This window comes from Musca autumnalis, unplaced genomic scaffold (assembly GCF_047663935.1).
Source record: "Musca autumnalis isolate F117 unplaced genomic scaffold, ASM4766393v1 scaffold_1, whole genome shotgun sequence".
Taxonomy (NCBI): domain Eukaryota; kingdom Metazoa; phylum Arthropoda; class Insecta; order Diptera; family Muscidae; genus Musca; species Musca autumnalis.
The window spans coordinates 171,936,395-171,962,357 of NW_027411644.1; the positions used below are offsets into that span (position 1 = coordinate 171,936,395).

At 37.6% G+C, this 25,963-nt stretch overlaps 1 protein-coding gene across 1 annotated transcript in view; it reads left to right on the plus strand.

Annotated features, from left to right (window-relative positions):
* Window positions 1–19,643, plus strand: part of LOC141388736 (uncharacterized) — a 48,684-nt gene extending 29,041 nt beyond the window's left edge. Inside the window, exons 3-10 of the mRNA XM_073958936.1 lie at window positions 618–829; window positions 899–1,059; window positions 1,115–1,655; window positions 17,056–17,213; window positions 17,279–17,480; window positions 17,553–18,634; window positions 18,732–18,963; window positions 19,022–19,643. Coding sequence (XP_073815037.1) covers window positions 618–829; window positions 899–1,059; window positions 1,115–1,655; window positions 17,056–17,213; window positions 17,279–17,480; window positions 17,553–18,634; window positions 18,732–18,963; window positions 19,022–19,319 — 2,886 coding nt within the window. The 3' untranslated portion in view covers window positions 19,320–19,643. The remainder of the gene's footprint in view (window positions 1–617; window positions 830–898; window positions 1,060–1,114; window positions 1,656–17,055; window positions 17,214–17,278; window positions 17,481–17,552; window positions 18,635–18,731; window positions 18,964–19,021) is intronic.
* The last annotated feature ends 6,320 nt before the right edge of the window (window positions 19,644–25,963 follow it).

Consider the following 25,963-nt stretch of genomic DNA (forward strand, 5'->3'; position numbering starts at 1 on the left):
TCGGCAAGCTCATAGGCCCAAACTTCTGAAGACCCCCTAAAAACACACGTTTTAGGCAAAAATGTGTTTCAATTAACACAGGCTGAGGGTATACCTCTGTCGACAAAGCCGACTGATACCTTTTTACTTGTTCCATTGTCAGAATGTCATGTGTTATGCAACATCAAGAACTTTTTAAGGACCTATCACAAAGAGGTGATGGTTTGGGTTCGTAAAGGCAGGTAAAAAGGGGCTATTTCGTCGAAAAAGTAGATATGCGAACAACTTATATCTAAATATAATTTAAATATATCACACTTATACTATTCCATTGTCAGAATGTCGTGTGTTATGCAACATCAGGAAATTTTTAAGGACCAATCACAAAGAGGTGATGGTTTGTGTTCGTAAAGGCAGGCAAAAAGACTCCTACTCCGTCGAAAAAATAGACATGCGAACAACTTATATCTACATATAATTTGTATACATCACAATTATACTATGCACATCAGATAAAGATGGATGGATAATACTGTCCGTCAGAACCAATCGGACCCTCTCTCACGCCGTTTCTGATTACATTCAGAAATCAAATTCTCAGAACTAACATTCCACTTCCAATATTTTACGTTTTACAGGAAGTTGACATACCAATATGTTTGGATTGTTATGGAGAAGGTACTGTGGGTGTAGATGGTATGTGGAATGGTGCTGGATCGCCACCCTTAAACTTATCTGCCACGGATAGACGTTATTGGTTGCTAACAGTAATGTCGGGATTTTACACACAAAAAGATCATCCGATGTTGGAAGAAAAATTGGCCCGACTATATCGTTTGGCATTTACAAGGTAATACTTCCAAACCTCTGCACACAAATATACCACTGATAACCATAATTCCGACATTTATTTTTGTAGACAACAAACAAAACATTTGGGTATAAATGGAGCTCAACAGATATCGGGTATTTCTGTAACGGCTGGTAGAGATCGAAGGCATTTTAAAGCCGACAATGATGATCATAATGAGGTCGAAAGCAGTGTGGAATCAATTGATCCGAACACAACCACAACACAAGGTATGCTTTTTGTTACGAATTTAAAATAATCTATTCATAAACTATATTCCCTCAGAACCTCCCGACTATGATGCCGAATTATTGGATATGATAGCCAATAATACATCAACAGTACGTTTGCGTTCACCACCATTATCTTCCAGCTATCCAATTAATAAGAAATCTGAAATGATTTCATCTTCTGAAGAGAGCAACAATAATACCGAGTCAGTAACCTATGGGTATTCCTATACCGAATCAGATATGCAAGTTGAATCTTCAAATGTTGCCACTGCCCAAGTGACACCAGTTCCCTGGGAATTAATACAAAACAATGCTTCCAAATCGGAAAAACAAATTATGGCACCACTTATACAACAACAACCAGCGACTAGAATTTTACAACCCCAACCGAGGCCTGCAATTGCGGCGGCAGCCTCACCACCATCATCACCACTTCTGCCGCCACTGAATATTCGCGACAATCAAGTGCGTGTTGTCATTCATAATATCACCCAACTAACTGCCGATGATGTGGAACGAAGCAATTCTGATGGTGATATTGGAACGCTGGGTATGTCATCGGGCATATACGATGGAGATTTTAATGATAAAACGTAAGTTGTAAATTGCTTTGGTTGTTAAATACGAGTATGAATTGCGAGTATACATGGTCAGCAGAACCCCGATTATCTAATAAACTCGAAATTGCAGAAGATATGTTAGCCCAAAGGGAGTGAACGACTTGGTCCAACCAAACTTTGCACCTCGTAATTTTTTGTTCAATCTTAGATCCTTCCTCCTTCGGATACCTCCTTCACAAAATTTAAATTTTTTATTAGCACGCATGAAGTTTAGGGTTATGTCTCGAATTGTTTTGAAAGTTTTATGGCAGGTAGCCTTCGCGGCCGCTTTTGCGATATTATTATTATTTTTGTTTAGGGTGGAAGTTCGGATTTCTTGAGATAAATTCCCAAAAGTTTTAAAAAGCCTTGCTGCACCAACTAAAATGATTGATGAACAACGGTGGCAGGTTCTATGAACCGAATTGATTCGGAAGAATCTTCGACCATGGACCGCCATTTCAACAATTGTGTGTTTGTGTTCGTATATTTTCTCACCATGGGAGCAGCAATATATCCCGAACTGCCTGTTCCGATCTCCTTTGTTCCAAGGCCATAGATATCTTCCGTTTGTCAGATCCGCATCCACCACATGTTAACATTGGAGAGATGTAATGGATGTAGGAAATGGGTGCACTTCTAAGACTGCACTGGTCTTAGTTGCCTTCAGGATTACTGCTATAAGAGTTATTGTTGTTGTTGTAACAGTGTTTTATTTTATGTTTGTAAGTTCATTTTCTGCTTAATCTGGCTCCTGGCCTTTCTGCAGTTCTAGGAATGTGGCTGCTTCGTTGGGATGTAGCCACAGATCTACTGGAGTAAGTTGAGTAGGTTTGGCAGGGCAGTTGAAAATATGCAGGGAGCCGTGCGGTCCTGTGCCGTTCGCTGGGAAGATATTATGCTTGGTGTCATCGATCCTTGCCCTATATTAATTCAGACGGCTGCACCATTCCGAGCGTACTTGAGCCAGAACTACTCTGGTTTGCAGTGGCAGCCGACGCTCCTCAGCTGCGATAGATGGGGGATGTTGTCCGAGGACCACATTCACACGATAGTTGTTTATGGCACCAGCGACTGCATCTGTGTGAATGGTATTTAAACCTGCCTGAACCGTTGAACCTCTCTTTCCAGATCATGAAGATCACTCCTGACATGCCTACCTACCCTTCACATGGTGATTAGGATGGCTCTCGTGGTAACACCCGAGCAAGTACTGCAATGAAAGCATGCCATTTTGTTGATGTACCGGAAGAATATTTGTTTCTCATGCAGATGGTTCACTGAAGACATGAGGAGGCACGCTGTCGCAATTCTCAAGGCGGCACTGAATATTTTGAAGGTTTGAATATTTTTCCATCGCGTTGGACTTATATTCGCGGCATAGCTTACCAAAGACCAATTTATCGCGTTATATGGGGTCAACAAGGTTTCTTTATCTGCACCCCAAGGGACTTGAAGGCCTTGTTTCTACATCTAAGCTTAAGTCGCAGATAGCTGTAGCATGTGCAGACGGCATGAACATACTATCGAATGTTACCCCTAGAATTTTTGAGTAGTTTGTGGTCGGTACCATCCACCATGACATTCAACTCTGTTCTCACCTCTGACGTCCATGTGGTGAACAGAGTGCCTGGCCGTAGATTTAGTGATGTGTATTTGCATATTCCTCGCGTGGAAAAGGTGGTAAGATCGGTTAAATAGGATTTTAGCCTTTCACCACCTTTCACAAATAAGAAGTCCAAGCCTCGTAGAGTGAAATAGGGAGTTCCCCAAGGTGGGGTAAGATCTTCTGAACTGTTTAATCTCTACCTCTCCTGTATTCCGCCTCTCCAGCCGGCATTGGGATCGTGACGTATGCGAGTTATTCGATCTTGGCGTCATGTACCTTCCCTGATGTCATTTGTAAAAGGCTTTATGTTGCTGCGCAGAACATCTCCCAGTGCAGTCACGCTCTGGTGTTATTCATCAACGCTCTGGTCTCCACAACAAAGTCAGCAGTCTGTCCAGTACAGACCTATCCCGCTTGAGCTTGACTCTAGTAAAAGGCTTTAGGAGTTATGTTGCTGCGCAGAACATCTCCCAGTGCAGTCACGCTCTGGTGTTATTCATCAACGCTCTGGTCTCCACAACAAAGTCAGCAGTCTGTCCAGTACAGACCTATCCCGCTTGAGCTTGACTCTAGTGACCCATACGTGGAATGTATGGGGGCAGCAGTAAAGTGTGGCTCTGCCGAGGTAGAGCTGGTCAATGTTTACATACCGCCGATGAATAGCTGTGCCCAACGTTATATTCCCGATATTAGTTTGCTTTTAGAGGACAATAAACGTCATAAGCTTTGGCATTCCGTTTTAGGCAATGCCCACAGGAGTACATCGCTGGCCGTGCAAATTTATTGCTCTACGTGTTGCACAGTAAACGAAGACGCTGCTACGAGGCTAAGAGCAGATTGGCACAGCTCTCCAGACATCACCATTGTGGCACCTGATCTGACAAATGACGTCACCTGGCAAGCCATCGTTTTTCTTGGATCAGAACATCTCCCCATAATTGTCTCCATTGACCTAGCTTCAGAGAATTCACTAATCAACCAACCCTTCTGATGTTCGGGTAGCCAATACATCGTTACTGCCGCAACGGCTCGCTATATACCAGCTGGTCGAATACCGAAAGTGAGTCAAAATTTTACAGTAGAGGCGGCGGGAGTAGCAAATAAGTGTGATAAACTTCGTTTAGCTAATCCAGGTGACCCCACAGGCAGAGAGCTAGCACTGGTAGTTACAAAAGCATAAATGCAACAAGTGGCTGAATAGTTTGAAGAGTTGCAACATTGGAGCCGGAATAAGTGAATTGTAGGCAACGGTAAAGTCGCACTCGAACCCTGGAAAGAAGGAAGATAGGACCTCAGTCACGTTTGGCGGCGTTACATAGAGTGACCCGAAGGGGTGCGCACGATATTTCAGTCGACAGTTTGTTGAGCACCCCGGGATTGACAGGGCCAAGAGAAGAGTACTATGTCGCACTAGATCTCTTCCTCGAAGAGGAACCATCACATTTCACAATGAATGATGTTGCGAGTATCATCAGAAAGTGTTGGGCTCTGATGGAATCTCCGTTGTAATGATAAAACAGCTGGATGAGCTGAGAGTCGAGTATCTCAAAGTACACAACCTTTTGCTGGCCACCGGATAATGGGCAGGGTGGTCCCACTACTGAAGCCAGACAAGGATGCCAGTAACGGTGAATCGTACAGACCGATAACGCTTTTATTGCGCGTAGCAAAGACTACTGAGACTTGGCTCCTCCCCAGTGTCGGAGGGGAGGAATCAACCACATCAACATCAATCACATATTGGTCGAGGAATCAACCAGAACAAGCCATACTATAAGACATTATTGGTAGAGCTCGACTTATCAAAAGCCTTTGATTCTGTCAAACACTCCACGCTGCTTGAGAACATTGAGCAGACTACGCTCCTACCTAGTTTGAAACGTTGGATAATCAATTATATGTGTGGACGCCAGTCGTACGTGGAATTCAGGAACAAGAAGTCCAATCGCGGTAGATTGAAACAGGGAGTTCCCCAAGGTATGAGATATTTCCCAAACTGCTTAACCTCTAAATCTCCTGTATTTCATCCCTCGACGCGGCATTGAGATCGTAATGAATCCAGATGATTGTAAGCTTTTTGCGTCAGGAATATCCTCCGATGAATATGCTAAATTTACGGTCACTTTGTTCAGCACATGGACTGCAGTACAGTTCAGTACAGTAACACATTAATATGCTATCGTTGCAGTATTATCTCCGGTTTTAACGTGAGAACCATACCGATTACCATATGGTAAATAAGAGCCCCCACACCTCAGGTATGTCAGGAGGAATATTCATGACATAGAAATAGAGTTCCAACGTTACAAGAGAGAACCTGTCAAGTAGGTTTCAAATGTTCTGCCAGATCTACTCAATTAATTCCAGTAGCTTTGTGGCTACAAACTCATCGAAGTAGCCACATTTCTAGAGCTGGGGATAGACCCAGAGGCAGATTGAGCAGAAAAACGAATTTAAAACTATATCCTATCCTGTTACAACAACAAGTAAAGTGCCATCCTCTCTTCACTTCCAAAGTCTGGTCCTGTTGACGTACACCGCCGCTTTAGTCAGGTGAGGTATTTCGTCATTCCTCAACAGCTTTAGTTTGCCACCCTACCTAGGAGTTGCTGTACTACTGACTACTGAGAGAGAAAGAGTTCGTGTGCGAATCTAAGTGGCGTATTAAGGTATATTAAGCTCAATGCAGATTATGTTTATTGGTCCACGCCCTTGAAGGATGTGATTTAACAATTTGCCGTTGGCCATATTTTCAATGGCTTTATGATGATCTTTGGTTAGCCTGTTGGACCCTCTACTGGTGTCGATCGCAGCATAGCACAACTCGTTCCTTGTCCTTTCCTGTCTGCAAGCCCGTTTTTCTCTTCTAGAAGGTTTGAGATTTACTTTTGTAGTCCCCAGACTTTCTAGAATATTCAGTGGTCCGGCGCAACCCCTTTACGTCCGAGTTCACGTTGTCACCAACTACATAAGAATACAGTCGAAATCGCTTATAACGTCGGTCAAGGGACTGTACAAAATCGGACGCTATAAGCGATAGTCGTTATAAACGATATTTATAAAAGAGGTGAAATTATATTATGTATAGTGACTTTCTTAAGTAAATATAAAATTCAATTCAAATGTCTTAAAAACAAAATAATAAAAACAAGTAAGAACAGACTATAGTCGGACGGGGCCGACCATGTGATACCCTATACCACTAAACGCGTCTTCTTGGGATAAAGTTATAAGATGTGCATTAGAAATTTTACCAATTTTCACACAAAAGTTTTGATCAATTTAACCCGCTAAATATTATCCGATCATACCGTTGACTTGCACGCTACTTCTTCATCTCAAACCAAAACTACGTTTAAAATTTCGCGCCGATCGGACTATTATTGCGACCTACAGAGCGGCTACAAAATCGAGCAAAAATTTTGTTTTTGGTCCATTTCATCCCTTTAACATTTCACGATCATCGCCAAAAACTAATCAGTTCTATTCTGGTCCAAACCCGACCTCCATACTAAATTTCGTGACAATCGGTCCATAATTGCGGCCTCTAGCTTGATTACAATTTTTAATGGACGGACAGACGGACGGACGGACGGACGGACACACATCGCTAAATCGCTTTATCTCGTCGAGATATGAAGTTTGGTATACCACATGAGGGGTCTACGACGAATATTTCGCGGCGTTACATGAATTTTTGGGAAAACAAACTTATTATACCCTTTTCCACATTGTGGTATAGGGTATAATTACGATATTAAATTAATTCTGCAGTAGATATATTACGTTAATATAGGATATGGTTCTATATAAAATGGTCTGTTATTTTAGTTTGGGATTTTGAATTTCAACATAAGTTTTAAATTTAACACAGCTCTGAGTTTTGAAAGGGTTTCCAAAACACATTCTTTGCTTGCAACATCTTCTGAGTACATAAATACATTTTTGAATAGTTTCTACAGCTAAACACGCCTCTGGCACTAACGGTTTCCGGCAATGCGATTTTAATGATTTTATTACACCTTGGTCCATGGGTTGTAAAACAAATCTCTCAATGGGTGGCAAAAATTCAAGCTTAATTGACTTGAGACCGCCTACATGTGAGTGGTAATTGAGTTGTCCAATCCCACCTTCGAACATGTTGTGAATATGTTTAGTATTTTCTTGTCGTTTGAGTTTGAAACAAGTAAGAAAAGCGTTAAGTTCGGTCGGGCCGAACTTTTTATACCCTCCACCACAAATTTCAGCCATTTCGGTGGATTAATGTGGCCACAACCTTCAAAAGGTACCGTTCTATGGGGGCTATATGATGGCGTGGACCTATACCTACAAATTTCTGGGGGAAAGTTTTATACGCCTAAAGAAGACTAAATACCAAATTTCAGCCATCTCGGTGTGATAATGAGGCTAAAACGTTCAAAATATCGAAAATCGGGAGATATTGTATTATGGGGGCTATATCAACACGTGGACCTATATAAACATTTTATGGTAGAAATGTTACTTAGCCTCTGGAAACACAAAATACAAAGTTACAACCGATTCTTTGGTCAAATGGGTCTAATACATTCAAAATATATTAAAACTAGCAAAGTACCCGCTACTTCGTATGCGGAAAGGATATAAAAACAAATAAAAAAATATATAATATAGAACGGTGAACATGGAAAAAATGTTTGTACTAATACCTATTTTAATTGATATTTATTTTCATGTAAGTACTATTCGTACCACATAAGTCCGATTTTCCTCACGCCTACACATCAAGAGCCAGCCATAATTGTCGAGTTATTTTAATTGGGGTGCTCAGCGCCAAGGCGGCCAAACCCACCAACCGCGATCCTCATTTCCAGCTCTATCTGTTCCCCCAAATCCATTTATAGTACTATTTAGTACTTTACATATAAATACGAACCTCCTCCTAATATTTCAAAATTTCCTCTACACAATAACAAATTGTACCTTATCCTGTTCCATATAGTACAATTCGTATAATTATGGTAGATATTTCCTAACTCTGACGCTATTACCAAATAACAACAGTAATCTTAATTCTAAACCTCACGAATCCAGGTCTATTCGTTAGTCCAATACAAAATTGTACCATGCATAGAACCATCTTCGTACCCCTAAGACTACCAAATTCTAATTGTACCAAATGTAGTACTTTTTGTAAACATAAGTACGAATTTCCAAAATAAACTTCAACATTAATCTCAATTCCAAATTTCAAGATTACAGCTGTAGCCGTTCGCGCAAATCCGAATTGTACCAAATTTGGTACCATTTAGTACTTTTCGCACCCATAATCAAAAATTTCCAAAACTACCTCAATCCTACACTTCAACAGGTTTTTTAATTCCAAATTTGAGGGTTGCAGCTGCATCATGTCATTGAAATCCAACTTGTACCAAATTTAGTACCATTTAGTACTTTTCGTACCCATAAGTACAACTTTTCAAAACTACCTCAGTGCTATGTTCAAACAATAAGCTTAATTCCGAATTTCAGGATTCCAGATATATCCGATCACTCAAATCCAAATTTGGTACCATTTAGTACTATTTGTATCAAAAGTACGAATTTCTAAACCAACCTTTATCAAAACTCCAACATCAATTTTAATTCCGAATTTCACGATTCCAAATGTATCCTATCACTGAAATTCAAATTGTACCAAATGTAGTACCATTTAGTGCTTTTCCTACCCATAACTAAAAATTTCCAAAATTTTATCAATCCAGCACTCCAACAGTACTCTTTTTCCAAATCTCGGGATTCCAGCTATATCCGTTCACCCAAATCCAAATTGTACCAAATTTGGTACCATTTAGTACTATTCGTACCCATGAGTACGATTTTCCATAACTACCTCAATCCTACACGCCAACAGTAATCTTAATTCCAAATTTCAGGATTACAGCTGCATCCGATCACCGTAATCCAAATTGTACCAAATTTAGTACCATTTAGTACGTTTTGTTCCCATAGGTCCCAATTTCCAAACCTACCTCTATCCAACACCCCAACAGTAATCTTAATTTCGAATTTCAGGATTCCAAATGTATCAGATCACCCAAATCCAAATTGTACCAAATTTGGTACCATTTAGTACTTTTCGTAGCCATAAGTACGAATTTTCAAAAGTATTCCAATCCCACACTCCAATAGTAATTATAATTTCAAATTTCACTATTCTTGCTCTATCCGATCACTCAAATCCAAATTGTACAAAATTAGGTACCATTTAGTACTTTTCGTACCCATAACCATACATTTCCAAAACTACCTCAATCCTACACTCCAACAGTAATCTTAATTCCAAATTTCAGAATCCATTCACCCAAATCCAAATTGTACAAAATTTAGTACCACTCAGTACTTTTTGTACCCACAAGTACGAATTTAGTACTTTTCGTTGTCATAAGTACGAATTTCCAAAAGTATCCCAATCCCGCACTCAAATAGTAATCTTAATTCCAAATTTCACTATTCCAGCTCTATCCGATCACTTGAATTCATATTGTACCAAATTTGGTACCATTTAGTACTTTTCGTACCCAAAAGTACGAATTTCCAAAATACCTCTATCATACACTCCGACAGTAATCCTACTTATAAATTTCAGGATTCCAGCTCCATCCGTTCCCCCTAATCCAAATTGTACCTTATTCTGTACTATTTAGTACCTTTCGTACCCATATGTACGAATTTCGAAAACTACCTCCATATGTCAAACCTACACTTCAACAGTAATAGTAATTCCAAATTTCAGAATTCCAACTTTATCGGTTCGCCCAAATTCAAATTGTACCAAATTTAGTACCATTTAGTAATATTCGTACACATGAGTACACATTTTCAAAACCAACTCCTTATACCAACACATCTTCTAAACCTTGATTTTCATTCCAAATTTCAAGATTTTACCTCTATCCGGTCACGTAATACCAAATGGTACTAAATTTAGTAACTTTTAGTACCTTTCGAACACTTATAGTTCGAATTTCCAAAAACCCTTTGGTACACCTTTCTATCTTTTCATCAGCGACCCTCATTCCAAATTTCAGAATTCTAGTTCTTCGCGTTTGGCTAATACTAATGGTACCATATTTAGTACCTTTTGGTACTTTTCGTACCGTTCTAGTACGAATTTCCAAAAACCAAGCCTTATCTGTCACCTTCGGACCTAGAGTGACCCTCACCCAAAATTTCATGATTCTAGCTTCAGCCGTTTCGTCTGGGCGTTGATGAATCAATCAGTCAATCAGTCAGTCAGTCAACTTTGGTAGGAATGTTTTCTGGCCTCTGAAGACACAAAATACCAAATTACAACAATTCTGTGGTCAAATGGGTCTAATACATTCAAAATATATTAAAATGACGCGTACTTTATATGGGGCCTTATATGGGGGCTATACCAAAACGTGGACCTATATAACCCAACTTTGGTAGGAATATTTTTTGGCCTCTGGAGACACAAAGTATTAAATTACAACCAATTCGGTGGTAAAATGGGCCAAATATCTTAAAAATTCCTTAAAACGACGACGCGTCACGCTTCATTTTGTATGGGGGCAATACGAAATCGTGGACCTACATAGCCCGCTTTCAATACCAAAAGTCCTACGTAAATATAACATATTTTCCCAAAATTTCATCAACCTACGTCAATCCGTTCGGACGCTAGAGTGATTTCCACAGACGGACAGACGGACGGACATGGCGATATCGATGCAGAATTGCACTCTGATCAAGAATATATATACTTTGTGGGGTCTACAATGATTATTTCGAGTAGTTACAAACGTAGTGACAAACTTAATATACCCCCATCCTATGGTGGAGGGTATAAAAATAACATACAACAAAATATTTAGCGAAATTTTTTTTCTTTGTATTGTGCGACTTTATAGCCAATAGCAAAATTCAAATATTTCACAAAAAACCGACGTTACAACCGGTATGACGTTATATGCGAAGACGCTATAAGCGATATTTATTAGTGTGGAATAAAAAGGGCAGAAATTCGGGACTTTCGGATTTCGTCGTTATAAGCGATATGACGTTATAAACGACGACGTTATAAGCGATTTCGACTGTACTCGGAACAGTCTGTGCCTGGGTCTTGACGAGATTTACTCGGCATATTTGGGAAGCTTGTTTTCTTCTTCGGGTGATCTAATCCACTTCGCAACTTCCGAGGAAGTGGAGGAAATGCTTTTGATCTCCTTAAGAATATCCTGTTGCTTTTTATTATTTAGCAGTATCTTGTCATTCTTGAAGTTCCTTCGTTGAGCCCCAGTCAACTGCTTGCCTTTCGGTGTGAGCTTTGTCTATATCCTCTTTAGTGGAGAAGCTTCCTTTTCTCCTCCTCTCCTTTTCCTTTCGGTTGCGTGCTTTTAGCAGTAGCTTCGACTCATATTTATATATTCCACCATAGCACGATGGGGCCAATAGCAGGTTTTCGAGGCAAAAAGTCAATTTTTGAAGTGAACAATTTGAAAAAAATAATAACGGATTTCGATTGCCAACACTCTGAATCACTAAAAATAAAAAAAAAAATAAATCAATCTGGTAACATCACATAGCGACATACTGATCTGGCAATGGTGACATATTTTCTTATGCATCATTTTCCGACATTCATTATAAATAAGTAGTGAAAGCATTTTAGGTGCCAAAAAGAACATTTCAACATTTTTATATTTTTTAAACATGGAAAGCTCTTCAATGGGTATGTAAAATAAGATATTGTTAACAAATAATAAAATTGTTATGTGTGGTAAATGTATTTTTGAGTTAAGATGTTGTGTCTTTTTTGGAGTATTTTGGTTTGTTATCCATGTGTTCTCTGGAGTATAACTTTTGAGATCTAGGTAGATCTAGGATGTTATATATATGTGGTGAAAGGTATTAATGTGTACTATCATTTTGTGAAAAAATTAGCTGCGCCCATCTGCGCCTTTTAATAAAAATCTGATTTCAGATGTCGTAATACTTAAAAATATGGACATTTTTATGTTTTGTTTGGAGAATAATCGGAAACCCATTAATGTTATCAAATGGATTTCGGAAAAATTTAATAGACGTATATAATAATAATATATATATAATTGGCCTTTGTGGCGGAATCTTAGCCGATTTTTACTAAATTTGGAACCTCTTTTTATTAACTTATAACAAACCACAGACAAAACCATGAAATTTGAACATATGTATATAGGGTAGCTATATCTATATCTGAACCGATTTCAATATAACTTCACAAACTTACTTGTAGTCCGAATTCCGTAACATTTTCCAAATTTTATTGTAATTTAATGGAATTTGCATGCTTGGTCAATCATTTGCCTGAAATCGGGCGAACATACATATATATGGGAACTACATACAATTCTGAACTGATTTCAATATTATTTGCCAAAAATGTTTCTAGACCAAAATCCGTCACACATTTCAAATTTCATCAAGATTGGACATACATAGCGGGATTGGTGCACCAAATACCTAAAATCAGGCGAAAATATATACATATGGGAGCAATATCAAAATCTGAACCGATTTCAATATAACTTGGCAAACTTATTTGTAGCCCTAATTCCGTGGTATTTTCCATCAATTGCTTGAAATCGGGCGAACATATATACGGGAGCTATATGTATATATGAACCGATATTAACCAAATTTGGCATATTAGTTTCTAAGCCCATTATAAACATCTGTACAAAATTTGGAAGGTCTAGCTTGCCCCAGTGATTTGTTGCCTCGAAAACCTGTCATTGGCCCCATCGTGCATAGTATGAAGTGTATATTAAGTATGTTTTTTTTTTCGTTTGTAACGCATTGAAGTAATAACCTATTAAGTATTGCGAACCTATTAAGTATATATGGGAATTTCTGAGTGAAATCGGACACATTTTCAAGATGAGGTTCCCTTATTTTTTGCTGTTGTGATGCTGCTTATCAACAAAACATTTTAGTATATTTTCAAACTTTTTTTGGCTAATGGTTCCAGAGATATCGCGCCTTGAAAATGCCAAATTCTGTAAAAACTATGCAAAGAAATACTCATAACTTCTTTAATATTGGTCAAAATATTTTTTTTTGTATTTTTTGTTATTTTGTACTGTGGGCTTGGATGTAATTTTCGCGTTTTAAAATTTAAAATCAATTTTTATCAATGATTGTACTCTCCGATTTTCTTGATTTTTTGTATTAAACTGCGATGAATTAAAAAAATTTCAAGACCTATTTCGTAGTGGGATTCGAAAGATTACTATTTTTTCTTATTTTTTAAAATTTGTCAATACAATTTTTTCTTTATACCAGTGTGAAACATTTGTTATCTTACAAAAAAAAAAAAAAAAAAAAATAATTTTTCAACATTTGATTTGTACTTTTATTGGGAAAGTTATCTTAAACATATTAAAAACGTCGTAATTTTTCTATTTTGAAAATGGTTTAGTTGTTATTGTACCAGCCGGACAATAAACTAACTAAATTGATTATCAAAAAATTACAGCTTGGGAATTATAGGAATGGGCATCCGAGAAGATGACTATTTAAATACGAAAGGGGATTTGATTTTGAGATATTAAATGGCCAAAGTTATCGCGGGGACGAAAAAACTTCATTCAGTAATACGCACTAATGCAAGATGAAGAGGTTTTTAAGATGTTTAAGATAAATTCCTAAATAAAACATCAAAACAAATGTTTATAAATGAAACTATTTATTTTTACAGTGTTTTATTTAACATGCTTTGGTCCGTTTAGTTCAAATCTGGGAACTCATTTTTAACACAGTCGCAGTTGACCAATGGAACTGAAACTTTACACACTTTTCAGATTTAGATGACAATACATGAATATGGAATCAAAACCAATATTGGTCCATTTTATAGTGTTAACGGTGTTTTATTTAAATTGCATTTCAAATCTGGTAACTCAATTTTGACACAGTTGCAGTTGACCAATCGGACTAAAACGTTGCACTATTTTCAGATTTGGATGACAATACATGAATATGAAACTAAAACATAGATTGGTCCATTTTACAGTGTTTTAACGGTGTTTTATTTAAGTTACATGGCCCATTTTTTCCTGCAGCCCCCATATTGCGGTACCACCCGATTTCAGGTATTTTGAGGATTTTATTTTCATTTTTGCCCGAATTAGCTGTCATTTGGCATTTCCAATGATACAGACATTTCCCCACCAAAAATTGTGAACATAGGACCAGGTTTTGGTATAGCCCCCTTATAGCGGTACCTTCATTTTTAACTTGGCATTTGTAGTCCCCAATGGTACAGAAACTTCTCCACCAAAAATTATGGACATAAGTCCAGGTTTTGGTATAATGCCACGATTTCAGACATTTTAAAGTTTTTTATCTAAATTTTCCGCCTAAATTGACTATAATTATGTTCTCAGCGGCCAAAAAAATGTATTTTGTAAAAACTTAAATATAAAATATTTTTTAAAAAAATTAAGTTTCAGTGTTTTATTTAGAAATGTACTTAAACCTAGAATATAATTTGTCGCTTAGCTTCAATAAATATATTATTTCTCATGATGAAATCTCTCAAATAAAACGCTTGCATTTAAATTATAAATTGTGGCAAAATTAAACGGCAAGCGTTTTATTTGAGGGATTCCATCAAGAGAAAGAAAATATTTATTGAGGCTAAGCGACAAATTATTTCCTATGTACATTTCTAAATAAAACACTGAAACTTAATTTTTTTTAATTATATTTTATTTGGTAAAATAACAAATGTTTCACACTGGTATAAAGAAAAAAATTGTATTGACAAATTTTAAAAAATAAGAAAAAAATAGTAATCATTCGAATCGCACCAAATAAGTCTTAAAATTTTTGTAATTTATCGTAGTTTAATACGAAAAAAATTCAAGAAAATCAAAGAGATAAAAATTGATTTTAAATTTTAAAACGCGAAAATTCCATCCAAGCCGACTATGCAACATTTCTTTCTATTTTTGATTACATAGCTGATAAAACAACAAAAAATAAAAAAAAAGATTTTTTCTATTTGGACCAATATTAAAGAAGTTATGAGTATTTCTTTGCATGTAGTTTTTGCAGACTTTGACATTTTCAAGGCGCGATATCTCTGGAACCGTTAGTCAAAAAAATTCTGAAAATATACTTAAATGTTTTGCGATGAGCAGCATCACCACAGCTAAAAATAAGGGAATTCAAAAACCTCATCTTGAGAAAGTGTGCGATTTCACTCAGAAACCCCCCATTTATTCTTAATCAGGACAAAATTCTGAGTCGATATATCCATGTCCGTCTGTTGTATTCACTCTAACTTCCACAATAATTGAGCTAGAACGCTATTTGTTTTGCACCAGAGTGTATTTTTGCCATAAGCGGGTCAACTCCGAAGATGGGCTATATCGGCCCACGTTTTGGTATAGGCCCCATATAAGGGTACATCCAGATTTTCGGTATTTGAAGGATTTAAGCTACAATTTTTAACCAAACTTGCAGTAATTTGAAATGTTAGGTTCTTAGTGGTCCAATCACTTCTCCACTAAAAATTGTTTATATAGGTCTATGTTTTGGTCCCATAAAATCGTAGCTCCCGATTTTCGGTATTTGTGGCCACGAAACTTCTCCATCAAAAATAGTCAACATAGGTCCATGTTTTGATATAGCCCCCATATAATGGTGGCTCTGGATTTGTAGAGTTTAGCTACAATTTTTAACCGAACTGACTTTAATTTGACATTTGAGATTCTAGGTGGTCACGAAACGTCTCCACCAAAAATCGTCAAAATAGGTCTATGTTTTGGTAAAGTCCCCATATAACGATGCCTCGGAATTTTTGGTATTTTGAGAGTTTTAGCTACAATTTTGAACAGAACATACTGTAATTTGACATTTCTCCACCAAAAATCGTCAAAATAGGTCAATGGTTTGGTGTGGCCCCCATAAAACGGAACCTCCGTTTTTCGGCATTTTGAAGATTTTAGCTAAAATATTTAACCGAACAAGTTGTAATTTGACAGTTGAGGTTCTATGTGGTCACGAAACTTCTCCACCAAAAATCGTCAACATAGGTTCATACTTTGTTATAGCCCTTATATAACAGTACCTCCCGAATTTCGGCGTTTCGAGTTTTTTTGGCATTTGAGTTTCTCTTTGGTCACGAAATTTCTCCACCAATATAACCCTCATATAATGGTTTCTCCCGATTTTCGATATTTTAAGGATCTTAGCTACACTTTTAACTAAACTTGCTGTGATTTGACATTTGAGGTTCTTAATGGTCACATCACTTCTCCACCAAAAATTGTTTATATAGGTCCATGTTTTGGTATAGGCTCAATTAAACCGTACTCGATTTTCGGTATTTTGAGGGTCTTAGCTACATTGTTTGACAGAACAACTCTTAATTTGACATTTGAGGTTCCATGTTCAAGATAGGTTCACACTTTGATATAGCCCCCCTTTTTATATATTAGATAATTAGGCATTTGGGGTATCCGTGATCGAAAAATTTGTTCACCTAAAATTTTGTAGTTAAGAATATTTTATGGTGGAGGGTATAAAAAGTTCTGCGCGGCCGAACTTAACGATTTTTTACTTGTTACTGAAGTATATTATTCTATGGATTTATTTTATTCGCGGAATTCCTAATTTCCGTTGGTTCTAAAGTCTATTCGTTTTCCGTTTCTGTTGGAATCGCATCTAGATTCTGAGCAGTCCACCTGTGCATTAACCTCCGCGTATTTTTTTTTTTATAAATTTCAGAGAAGAACGACCCATTGCTAATCAAACAGAGCTTATATATTCTGTATTTGTAAATGGCAGACCTGTGCTGGCAGTGACTGCAGCCAACGATATGAAACTGGTGAGCGAATCAGAGGTATCGACAGTATTGGGCAAAGAAATTATTATGAAGGCAGAACGTAAGTGGATACAAAGTTCAGGAAATTGAATTCATGTTTATTCTAATGCATTTCTTATTATGTAGCATATCTTCGGGAACCACAAGCCACACCTTTGGCACCAGCTACGCATAGCGGTGGCACACATGGCTTTATAGATTCCATACAAAACAATCCGCTATTGGTTATTGTAAGCTCTATAGCAATATTGTTACTGTTCCTGTTGCTTATTGCTCTTCTGCTAATGGGGAGATCGCATGTGAGGCATAAGAATGAGCAAATCAATAGGTAAGGAGTTAAAAAAGAAGAAGGAGAGAGAAAACGCAACAATAAAATTTGTTGTGTTCAATTTTCTTTCAGAACCACCAGTCGTAATGAACTTATAACAGAGACCCATTCGGGACGAGCTACATCAAGTGTCACCGTACCTGATACTGGACGTACGACAGGAACTAACGAATCCCGTGAGGGTGGCATACAAAACTTTTCATTTGAACATGAAAGTGGTCGCAGTGCCCGTGAACCACGAATACATTTCCCTGGTCCTCCGGCACAAACTCAACGTAGATCTTCGGTTACCTCTTCCGATAATACTTCCGACTCATCAGTTTACTGTCCAATTAATCCACCCAACGCTGATGTTCAGCGAATGTTGGATGAAAAATCAAGTGGATTATTTGAACGTAATCGAACACGAAGACTCAATAAATATGATCGTGCCGAAACGAATGAAGAGGCTATTTATACCACAGTTATATCCGAAAAGAAGCGGGATAAATCACGACACAAGCCAAAGAGAAGATATTTATCAGAAAATCGTGTGGGTTCTTTGGAAACCAGTCCTGTACAAAGTCAACGTGATTATTCAGGGGATGAAGCAATGCGACCTGGTGATCTCGATAGGACCTATGTTAACTTTGATCCACCAAATGAGGCATTTAATCCTCACACAAATTATCATCGCAATAAGTTGCTGCATCAGAAAACCATCTACACGGAAAGAGTTGAGCCGGTAGAACGTCAGCAACACTCCACCGAAGCAATTAACAAGGAAATTATTAGAGCATTACAACCAACAGAGAAATCATCGGATTCTGGTAGTATAGGATCTTTTCTGTCTATGCAATCGGTTAAGGCTTTTCCAAAGACTACTTTGCCTGAACCCTTGAATCGTGTACTCGAACCGGTGTTTGTAACTTATTATGATAATGTGGAAAACGTACCACAACCATCGAAGAATCACCACAAGAGGCGTATGTCCCGTGACGACGGTCTAGATGCCACCACAATAGCCACCATTGAAGGTTTTCCCACACCAAAAGCTCCCCAGAAAGTGCCGCGTTTTGCTTCACAAAGTGATAATCCCGATCCAGGTGTTGTGGGACCCATTGTTTGGGAGAGGCACAAGAAGCGTCTCAGTGCCGATGATATTTTGGACAATGGTAATTACCAAAGAAGACAACGTTACTAAGGCATCATTCATTGATTTGATTTTCTCCTCTACACTTTTTTCTTCCGTCACATCTGGATGGATGCTAGAATATGAAGATACCGTTGATGATGGTGCACACAATCACAGACAATTCGATTATTATAGTCCATCTAGAGATCCAGCTGCTATGCGCAATCATTATGAAGGTTTACTTGAGGGAGCCATACAAATGTATTCCAGTCAAGATGACTTGCCTATGCCACTGCCGAATCGTGATTTCACCAATAATCGTAAGCCCACAAAACGTGAGTTGCGTGGCTCCTCCGCTGGTGCTTCAAAGTAAGTGGTGAGAAAAAATGGATTTATTTTTTTATTACTAATTGATAAATATTTTCAGTGTCAATTTGAGAATCCAAAACGGCGATAATCGCCCCTCAACAGCTCAACCACCAAAAACCACAAAATCCAATCACTCAACCCAGCCGCCATCACCTACTGTGGGAGCTTGGGATGGGGGCAGCACATATGGTTCGCATTCACCTTTAGTTAGACCAATGAGTGCAGGACCTTTTCATCATCCTGCTGATCTACAACCACATCTCTCGTCCACACGTCATGTTCAAGATCTTTCTGCTGCACCGCTCATTGAGGCAATCCAAAAGGAATTGCGTAAATTCCAAAAGGAATCAAAATAGAAGGTTACAAAGACGTTTTTTTAAAATGTATTGAGCCGGCAAGAGCTTTTCCAGGAAGCTTTTAAAAGTTTATAAAAATCTTCCATAATGGGGTACTTGACAACATTATGGATCGGGATTGGAAATCCTTGAGATTTATGTTATAAGAAAACTCATTCAATATTTTTAATCACGTTTATTGTACGGATGGATTATGAATGACAACATTTATGTATGAATGTAGATACATACATACATACATTTTCTTCTATTTTCTAATAACTCCAGTTTCACCACAAAAATTGTAATGCATTTAACTAATAAATTTCCTTACGGTAGAGATTATATTGCTTATTTTTAATTTCAGTTAAACACGTAAGAAGTTGATATATAGTCGGACGATACATACCATGTGCTTTGTTGAGTACACTGTGACACAAAATGGAACTCAAAGTCTGGGGGGTGGAAAATTTCTTTTGGAGATGAAAGCCCTTGATAGGTATACTAAGAACCCGAAAGGAAATTTTCGCCATAGGTCAGGTTTCTGAGATATCGCGCGATGAAGTTTTTGATTTTTTCCCTATAATACTTGGGGAAATAGCTCCATATCTCTCTTCGGCGTTGTTGTAGCTTCTTTTTGAGGTGACATGTCTTCAGTGAAATCGATTGGAGAATCTTTTTGTAGAACATTTCATTCTTCTAACTCAATGCCTTTCATGTCCAATCAAATGCCTTTCATGACAATCAAATTAAATTAATTCGATTATGAAAACTTTGTTATATGCAGTTCTAGAACAAAAAACCCGTTTTCTTAAGCCGTTTTTAAGGAAAAATATCAATACGCGCAAATATGGAGATCAAAGGCTGGGGGGTGAAGAATTCTTTTTGGCGATGAATGTCGATGGAGATAATGTGATGAACCCGAAAGGACAGTTCTGCCATAGGTCAAACTTCTGAGTTATGGCGCGATCAAATTTCGTTAGGTTTTTCGTCATACAGTTTGTCAATTAAGAATTCATTTCGCTATAACTCAGAAGTTTGACCTATGGCAGAACTGTCTTTCCGGGTTCATCATATTATCTCCATCGACATTCATCGCCAAAAAGAATTCTTCACCCCCCAGCCTTTGATCTCCATATTTGCGCGTATTGATATTTATACCCTCAGCCTTTAGGCTAAAGAGGGTATTTACACTTTGATACGACCAAAAATGTGCCTCATCGAAATAATGGTTTTAGACCCCAAGTATGTTTGTACGATATCCGTTTCAGACAATTTTGAGCAGATCTAGCAATGTCCGTCCGTCTGTCTGTCTGTCTGTCTGGCTGGCTGGTGCGCACGATAACTCTCGAACGGATCAACCGATTCGGTTCAAATTTTGGGTATCGAATTATTTTGTCCAGATTCGATTTAAGTTCGAAGATGGGCCATATAGGTCCACTCCTTCAGGTACCTCCCCCACAAATGTTCAAAAATTGTCGCAAAACTTGTGCGCACGATAACTCTTGTAGGGAATAACCGATTTGGTCCATACTTTGCACATCGTGTAATTTCTACCAAACTTAGATGTGGTTTCAATATGGACTCAATCGGTCCACTCCTTCGGGTACCTCCCACACAAAATTTCGGAAAAGTTCAGTTTAGGACCTGGTCTCGAATCGCTTTGATTTTGGTTTACGCAAGTTGTATTCGCTGTCCGCTATACGACGCTGTAAGTTTCATTAGGGACAAGTCCAACTTCCTGAGGAAATAGCCTGAAAGTTACTAAAAGCCCTATGACACCGTGTGTAATGGTTGGAGCGCAAGATAACCCTCGAACGGATCTGCCGATTCGGTCCAAAATTTGGCTTTCGTAATATTTTGTCCAAACTTAGTTCAAGTTCAAAGATGGATTATATCGGTCCACTCCTTCCGGTACCTCCTCCACAAAAGTTCGAAAATGTTTGGAAAATTTGTGCGTACGATAACTCTTGAAGGAAGTTACCGATTTGGTTATTACTTTGCACATTATGAAATTTCTACCAGACTTAGATGAGGTTCCAATATGGACTCAATCGGTAAACACCTTCGAGTACCTCCCACATAAAATTTCGGAAAAGTTCAGTTTAGGACCTGCTCACGAATCGCCTTGGTTTTTGTTGTAACATCTTGTATTCACTGTCCGCTATACGAAGGTACAAGTTTCCTCAGGGGCAAGTCCATACTTCCTGAAAAATAGCCTGAAAGTTGAAAAACAAACCCTATGACACCATGTTTATGAGTGGAACCGCAAGATAATTCTCGAACAGAAATGTCGATTCCGGCCAAAATTTGGCCTTCGTAATATTGTTTCCAAACTTAGTTTAAGTTCGTAGATAAGCCATATCGGTCCACTCCTTCAGGTACCTACCCCACAAAAGTTCAAAAATATTCGGAAAAATTGTGCGCACGATAACTCTTGATGGGAGTGACCGATTTGTTCCATACTTTACACATTCTCATAATATCTACCAGATATAGATCAGGTTCGAATATGGACTATATTTGTCCACTCCATCCCGTACCTCCCACACAAAATTTTGGATAAGTTCACTTTAAGACCTGCTATTGAATCACTTTGATTTTTGTTGAAGCAACTTACATTCGCTGCCTCAATTACGATGGTAAAAGTTGTTTCAGGGGCAAGTCCATACTTCTTGAGAAAACAGCCCGAAGGGTGTAAAAACCCCCTATGGCACCCCCATGGTCTATGTCGGTCCATTCCTTTAAGTACCTTTTCCGCAAAAATTTTGAACTTTAATCCTAATCAACATTTTTGTCGGTTCATACGACCAAAATTTTGAAACCCCCTAACTACATAAGTTTTTTTGTGAAAAAAGTGTTTCAATTTGCCCATGCTGAGGGTATATCTCTGTCGGCAAAGCCGACTGATACTTTTTTACTTGTTTTCCTTAAAAACGGCTTAAGAAAACGGGTTTTTTGTTCTAGAACTGCATATAACAAAGTTTTCATAATCGAATTAATTTAATTTGATTGTCAACTCTATAAGCTTTATAATGGTATACATATAAGTTTAATCGGTTACTTAAAACCGGTTCAAAAATCGGTATTAATGTCTGAATATCCGGTTCAAAAATTGAGATAACCGGATCTATCCCCCAAGAAAATTTGTTATTAACGTGTTCGTCATTACAAGAGCTATTTGTCGTAAATATTTCAGAAGCACCCCAGATGTCTACATAAGCAATAACCTATTGTTATGTCTACATACCTATACATAACAAATAACGAATATACAGAAAAACAAAACATAGTTTAATTCTGAACCAAGTCCGAATAAATGTCAAAAATGACAATGAAAACGGCGCAAAATCGATTAGTTGTCAAAGAGAACCGTACTTAAAATCTTCTGAGCAACATTTTTGTAGAATATTTGGATGCTGAAAAATCTCATCTTGTGGTACTTTAACTACGGTACAAGAAATAAAGGACGAAAAGGACATGAAAGGCATTGAGATAGAAGAATGAAATGTTCTACAAAAAGATTCTCCAATCGATTTCACTGAAGACATGTCACCTCAAAACGTAGCTACAACAACGCCAAACAGAGATATCGAGCTATTTTCCCAAGTATTAAAGGGAAAAAATCAAAAACTTCATCGCGCTATATCTCAGAAACTTGACCTATGGCGAAAATTTCCTTTTGGGTTCTTAGTATACTCACCAAGGGCTTTCATCTCCAAAAGAAATTTTCCACCCCCCAAAAATGCTGCTGCACAGTGGTATCAACAGAAAACCAAAGACATAAATACAACTAAGACATGACAAAATGCATGCAACAAAAAAATGTTTACGAAACTTTGTATAGAAACATTACTCTTAACAGGTTGCAGTTAATTCAAAATCGCAACTAAGGAGGAACATTTCATGTAATGGTATCAGAAACGAAATTTATGAATTCAAGGATCTATTCAAGAATAATTTTATGTCAATTGGATCGGTAAATTCGGTTAAATACGTAAAAATGTATAAAAGAAAAAAATGTTATATCACCATATCGTGATATAACATTATGTTAAATTCAAAAGCCATTCACTGAAGAATGATAGCAAAAAAATGTCTTATCTTGTTGTATTTATGTCTTTGAGAAAACTTACAACCGAGTAAAGTTGTTGTTTTTTTTACTTTGTATCCACCTACGTTCTGCTTTCATAATATCTTTACCTAATACAGTTGATACCTCCGATTCGCTCACAAGCTTCATATTATTGGCTGCTGCTACTGCCAGGACTGACCTGTCATTAACAAAGACCGAATATATAAGCTCTGTTTGATTAGCAACGGGTCTCTCATTTTCGAAATTTATAACAAAATACACAGGGGTTTATGCACAGGTGGACTGCTCAGAATCTAGATACGATTCCAATAGAAATGCAAAATGGAATCGATTTTAGAACCAAAGGGAATTGGGAGTTCCCCGAATTAAATAAATCCACAGAATAATATACTTCACTAACAAGTAAAAAAATCGTTAAGTTCGGCCTGGCCGAACTTTTTATGCCCTCCACCGTAAAATATTCTTAACTACACAATTTTAGGTGAACAAATTTTTCGACCCCGGATACCACAATTGCCTAATTATCTAATTTATAAAATGGGTTCAAACAGGTCGTAGGTTTATACGAGGGCTATATCAAAGAGTGGACATATCTTGACAATTTTTGTAACTGCATGGAACCTCAAATGTGAAATTACGGGTTAGGGATAGGTAATGGAAGGCACTAATCAACTTTTCGATTTTGGTCTAAAACTAAAATGTGATTTTTCGGCTTATTTCAGTTGTGCTAAAACTCGACTTTCGAATTTTACATAACCACCGAATTTGATTCGTCAATTTTCGAGTTTTCTTTTGAAACTGTAAAACCGCAAGGTCAACAATCAATGGGCAAACTCGAAAATCGATCGCCAGATAATCGATTATGCGATTTTCCCTCCATACAAAAGTCGCCTACGATTTTTACAGCCTGTTTCACTATGTCGAATGAAAATGAAAACGAAAGAAAAACAACTAAACTCGTGTATGATTTTTAAGTTTTGTAGTTGTTTTAAAGCAAACACAAAGTCAATATTGCCATGAAAACCGAGGTTTGCGAGGCAAGGGTGGTATTGTCTCCGACCCTAGGTACTCATTTGGAGCCTAAAGACCCGACCATGTCCACTTTTTTAAATATGTTATATCTCTGAAACTTTTGAATTTTCTTTCTTTTCTTACATTTTGGAGGAGGGGGTACCTGCCCTAAGCCCTATTTTTTAAAAACGCTATTTTTGAAAAACTTAGGAAGGTATCGGTTAGAAAATTAATTTGCGAGGCAACGGTGGTCGAATCTCCGACCCTAGGTACTAATTTATGGCCTAAAGACCCGACCAGAAAATTTCAGAGAATGCTGGGGGATGACCCCTGGTGAAAATAGGCAGTATATTTTGTTGAATTTCGGAGGGACCCTATTTTTTAAAAACGCTATTTTTGTAAATCTTGCGAACGTATCGGTTTGAAAATGAATTTGCAATTGTGGTTGTGTCCCCCATCCTAGCTTCTTATTTGGGACCTAATGGCTCAAAACGTCTGAACAGATTTTCATGTAATTTTCAGATAATGTACAGGGATGGCCCTTGGTGGAAATAGGCTATATATTTTGTGGAATTTCGACGGAGAGGGTTTGAAAATTAATTCGATAGCCAATGTTGGTTGTGTCTCCGACCGTAGGCATTTATTTGTTGCCTTAAGACCCGACCACTTCCAAGCCGATTTTCATGTCATTTTCAGATAATGTACAGGGATGGCCCTTGGTGGAAATAGGCTATATATTTTGTTGAATTTCGGAGGAGCGGGTGTCGAACGTGTCCCTTTCCCCGTCCCTGGGTACATATTTAACCATAAAGGCCTGGGTACATAATCTGCCTCGCCTGCTTTCATTGCTGTCCTGCTTCATTTCTGACATTATAAAAATAAAAGAACAAAGAAGGACGATCCAATTTAGAACTAGTTTGTCCTTTTCTTCTTTATTCTTTTATTTTATTATGTCAGAAATGAAGCAGACAAGCAAGGCAAGCAGGCGAGGCAGCTTCTTCTATATCTCAAAACTTCTATATCTCAAAAATTGTAAAACCAACGAAAATACCATTAAGGTCAATCTTGTAGATAATTTTCACAGCTACAACATTTTCTCTAACCCCTTTTTGATAGCGCTTGCGATTTCAAAGTAAAACCGTGAAAACATAAAAATCCCTAAAATGTAAATTTTGACCGCGATTTATTTAAAAATCCCTCCGGCGATTTTTTTTTGTTTTTTGATTTTTCTCATCTAAGAGCATTGTAGTTTCAGAATCCGCAAAAATTTCCCAGGTGTAAGCACCTTTCATTTAAATTTAGTTAAGGCGCACCGTGTATATCTAGACATAGGATTTTGCATATTTTTAAAAATTTCGAATATAAAAATTCTTATATTTTTGGGTTATTTTATATACATTTTTGTTATATTTGCACATAATGTAATGAAATATATAAAAGTGTGAAAAAAACTATTCAAAATCACGTAATAATATCAAAATTTTCATATTGGAATTTTTGAAAAATATGCAAAATCCGATGTTTACATATAAGCTGGTGTCAGGGATATGGTGTGAAC